Below are 3,766 nucleotides of genomic sequence, written 5' to 3' on the forward strand. Positions count from 1 at the left end.
TCTGGGCTTCTGACTCTTTCTGCAGTTTTTAGTGCTATTCCTTGGCTCCTTCTTATTGCTGTCTTTCAGCCACACTCCTGATTTTCTCGTAAGAAAGATCTACACCTAGCCTTCTCGGACAAGGGCGAAAAATCTCTGAGGTCCCGTGTGCAAGTTGCACACGTTAAAGATCTCTTGGTGGTGAATTTTCTTTGATGTAGGTAAAAGTATAAAGAAGGAAGTTAATTTCTGTTTAATCATTTCAAAAATATAAATTAATATTAACGCAATCTTTATATTTTCCCGCAATTATACGATAGTCAAAACGCACAGCGCAATCTTAAGATCGGTAAATAGCACGGAACACATATATTGTCCAATGAGCCAGGTCGTTATTACAGTCCTAAAGTAGTGTCCTTGTTCGCTGGAAGGGACGGGTGCCCCATGGTCAGATCGAGGGGGTGGCACATCTTGAAACATTGTTAACCCTTATCAAACAATCTGTTTAAAAAACATTTTTGTTTGGCGATCCTCTGAATACGTACCACAGACTTTTGTGAGCTCTGCCTTATGCTGAAAACAATCAAAATCTAAGATTTAAAAAAACCGCACTATACGCGTACATGAAATATACGTGAGAGAAGAAGTGCCAGTAAAAATCTGCATAGGCTATTTATAATAGTTTGATTATCGATCTTGAACGATGCAATTGTTAATGTTTACTCTGATATAGGCTAAACGTTTTTATTATTTTATCTATTTTGGTCAGGATAAAGTACTTTGTTATTTTATTTATTTATAATACACTTGTAAATTGATGAGAATTACAAGCCACACTATTCATTAATATTTCCAACAACTTTGTAATCATGCACCTCGACTGACAGTTGAAGACAATTAGGCCTGCTCCAACCCAAGGAAAGCAATAGATTTGTAAAAATCATACTTTCGAATCATGCTATCGGATAACAGTATAATGTTATATCTAAACAAAAACAAAAACTGCTTGAATCGATTCTTACGCGTTTACTTCGCTTTGTACATTATTGAGTTTAGGATACTCGGGTTTTTTGTGGGGGTTTTTGGAAAGTGTTTTACGGCGCTCGCAACTGTATAAGGTCATATGAGCGCGCGGGACACATTAACTTTTTACAGTTAGAAGGAAATTTTGAATTTTGCCCGGGTGGCGGCCGAAGCATACTCTTATCGATTTTAGACCACCAAGGGATCTTTAACGTGCGCAACTTACACTCGGGACTTCCGAGATTTTTCGCTCTTATCCGAGAAGGCTAAATGTAGATCTTTCCTACCAGAAGATCAGGGGTGTGGCTGAAAGACAGCAGTAAGAACGAGCCAAGTAGTAGCAGTAGAAAGGCTGCAGAAAGAGTTAGGAGCCCAGAGGAGAGGGCAAAAGGGGTGAGGAGGTGGGGGGCAGAAAGAGGAGACGAAATCAGGCGACAGAACATTGCAAGAGATCAGGAAAGGAGGTGAAAGGAGACAATTTTAGAGAAGGAAAAATTTCCGGTCGCTACCCGGATTCGAAGCCGGGACTTTTGAATGAGAGGCCAACACCTTAAACCTCTGGGCCACGAGAGCCCCCGTTCAGTATACGTCAGCTCAACAACGGCTTTGTGTCGTAGAGAAGGTGCCGAGACTATTCACTCCAGGACCAGGAGAAAAACGTAGAACTGAAACGATCAAACCACAGCTGATCACAACTGAACGCAAATCTTGTAGCCCAAGAGCTTGTCAGTACGTTTGTGTCTTTTAGCGCCTGTAAAAACATGGCAGCCGACACTGTGTGCTTCCCATGAAGTTGAGATTGTTTCAGAATGCTATCATGTCTGCTGGGGTTTTTAAAAAATTGAATTGCACAGCGCATAGAGCTTGCTGTCGAGAGGGAAAATGCTATTATTATTATTATTATTATTATTATTATTATTATTATTATTATTATTATTATTATTATTATTATTATTATTATTATCATTATTATTATTATTATTATTATTATTATTATTGTTGTTGTTGTTGTTGTTGTTGTTGTTATTATTATTATTATTATTATTATTATTGTTATTATTATTGTTGTTGTTATTATTATTATTGTTATTGTTATTGTTACTGTTTTTGTTATTGTTTTTGTTATTGGTATTAGTACCATCATCATCTGCTTACTGTACGTAGTGTGCAGTGGGTACGCTACAGTTTGGTAGCAAACATTCAATTCAACGTGTGTGAAAGTTTGTTTGGTTTATTAGGTCCTTTAATTTAAATCTCATAAACATGTCTAGCCTATGTCAAGATACGCTTGCTGTGAACTGTAAGAAAAGTAGAGAGAGAGAGGAGGGAGGGGGAGAGAGGGGGAGAGGGGGAGAAGGGGGGGGGGGTAGTAGGAGATCACATTTTCACAGGAAAAAAAACTAAATTGAGTCTATATCTAAGTCCCAAAAACCTGGAATAATTTATATAAGTCAGCCTAGGATAATATGGAAAGTGTTTGTTTGTGACCTGTACTCTGATGCAAGGCGAGAAAGACAATAATTATGATGATGGCGATGATGATGATATACGCACTATCATATTGCTGCAGCGGAGAAATATTTATAATTCGCAAGTTTTTTCTTAGATGACTTAAACAGATTGCGCTATGAGATCGACAATGTTGATCCAAATGCCTGATATCGAACTGGCGGTGAGCGCGAAAGGGTTAATCAAGATACCGCAGCGATCTTCACCTCGCCCAAAGTGGACTTACATAAGTCTGTTCCTACTATCAACACTATAAATCAAACTACACTGTTGACGCAAAGAGTTATACGTCCATTAGCAGACGACCGCACCCGAAGCCTGTTCCCCGACAAGTACATTGAACAAGTAGATCTTGTACTGTTGCTGCAGGAAGCGACGTGGTGGGAGATCAGGAAGAGCTGACAATCAATTAATTATCAATACACTGAGGACTATAATGTTACACATTTTATCATATTTATTATTGCAATGATTTTTTAAAAGTACAAGAATAATCTTCTGCGTGCATCTTTCTATTTCAATGAAAAGACGAGTGTGAAAATCGTAATTAGTAGTAGTAGTAGTATGTTAATATTATTACTATTATCAGTATTATTATTACTATTGTTTTGGGGTTGTTGTTGGTTTTTTTAGTTTAGCAAATTGTTTTGTTCGTTTCTCATTATTTAAATCCCCTCTTCGATTAGAGACCTAGTTTAAGCCATGATTGTAAGAGAGAGAGAGAGAGAGAGAGAGAGAGAGAGAGAGAGAGAGAGAGAGAGAGAGAGAGAGAGAGAGAGAGAGAGAGAGAGAGAGAGAGAGAGGGGGGGTGGGTGGGAGTGGGGCTGTTTTCGACCTTCAGCAGTTTAGACTTTGGAGGTCGCACAACTGTTGTACAGAACCGACTACACAACAGTATTTTCCCCCTTAGTAATTGTATTGCTTATGTAGCTGCTTAGCGTACCTGACCACGGAACACACCCCTACACCCTTCCCACTCCGCGCTCAGTTCAAGAAAGAGTTGTGGATTCCGAAGAAACTCGTCTCATGAGAAATCGAATAAGCTTCTCGTTGTGCAGGTAGGCCTACAGTGCTTGTTGTAGAGTGATCGTTCTTGACTAGTTTAAAAGGGAATTTCTTGTTTGTGTGCAACAATGCAAGGTGAAGTATTGCAATTAGATATACTGTCTGTCTGTCTATCTATCTATCTATCTATCTATCTATCTATCTATCTATCTATCTATCTATCTATCTATCTATCTATCTATCTATCTAT

At 38.5% G+C, this 3,766-nt stretch overlaps 1 protein-coding gene across 1 annotated transcript in view; it reads left to right on the forward strand.

Annotated features, from left to right (window-relative positions):
• The window catches only part of LOC101858058 (collagen alpha-1(I) chain-like), a 25,809-nt gene extending 22,268 nt beyond the window's left edge, over positions 1–3,541 (forward strand). The window contains exon 5 of the mRNA XM_013087638.1: positions 3,442–3,541. Within this exon, the coding sequence (XP_012943092.1) occupies positions 3,442–3,541 (100 nt within the window). The remainder of the gene's footprint in view (positions 1–3,441) is intronic.
• Positions 3,542–3,766: the final 225 nt, after the last annotated feature.

Source organism: Aplysia californica, unplaced genomic scaffold (genome assembly GCF_000002075.1).
Source record: "Aplysia californica isolate F4 #8 unplaced genomic scaffold, AplCal3.0 scaffold00614, whole genome shotgun sequence".
Taxonomy (NCBI): domain Eukaryota; kingdom Metazoa; phylum Mollusca; class Gastropoda; order Aplysiida; family Aplysiidae; genus Aplysia; species Aplysia californica.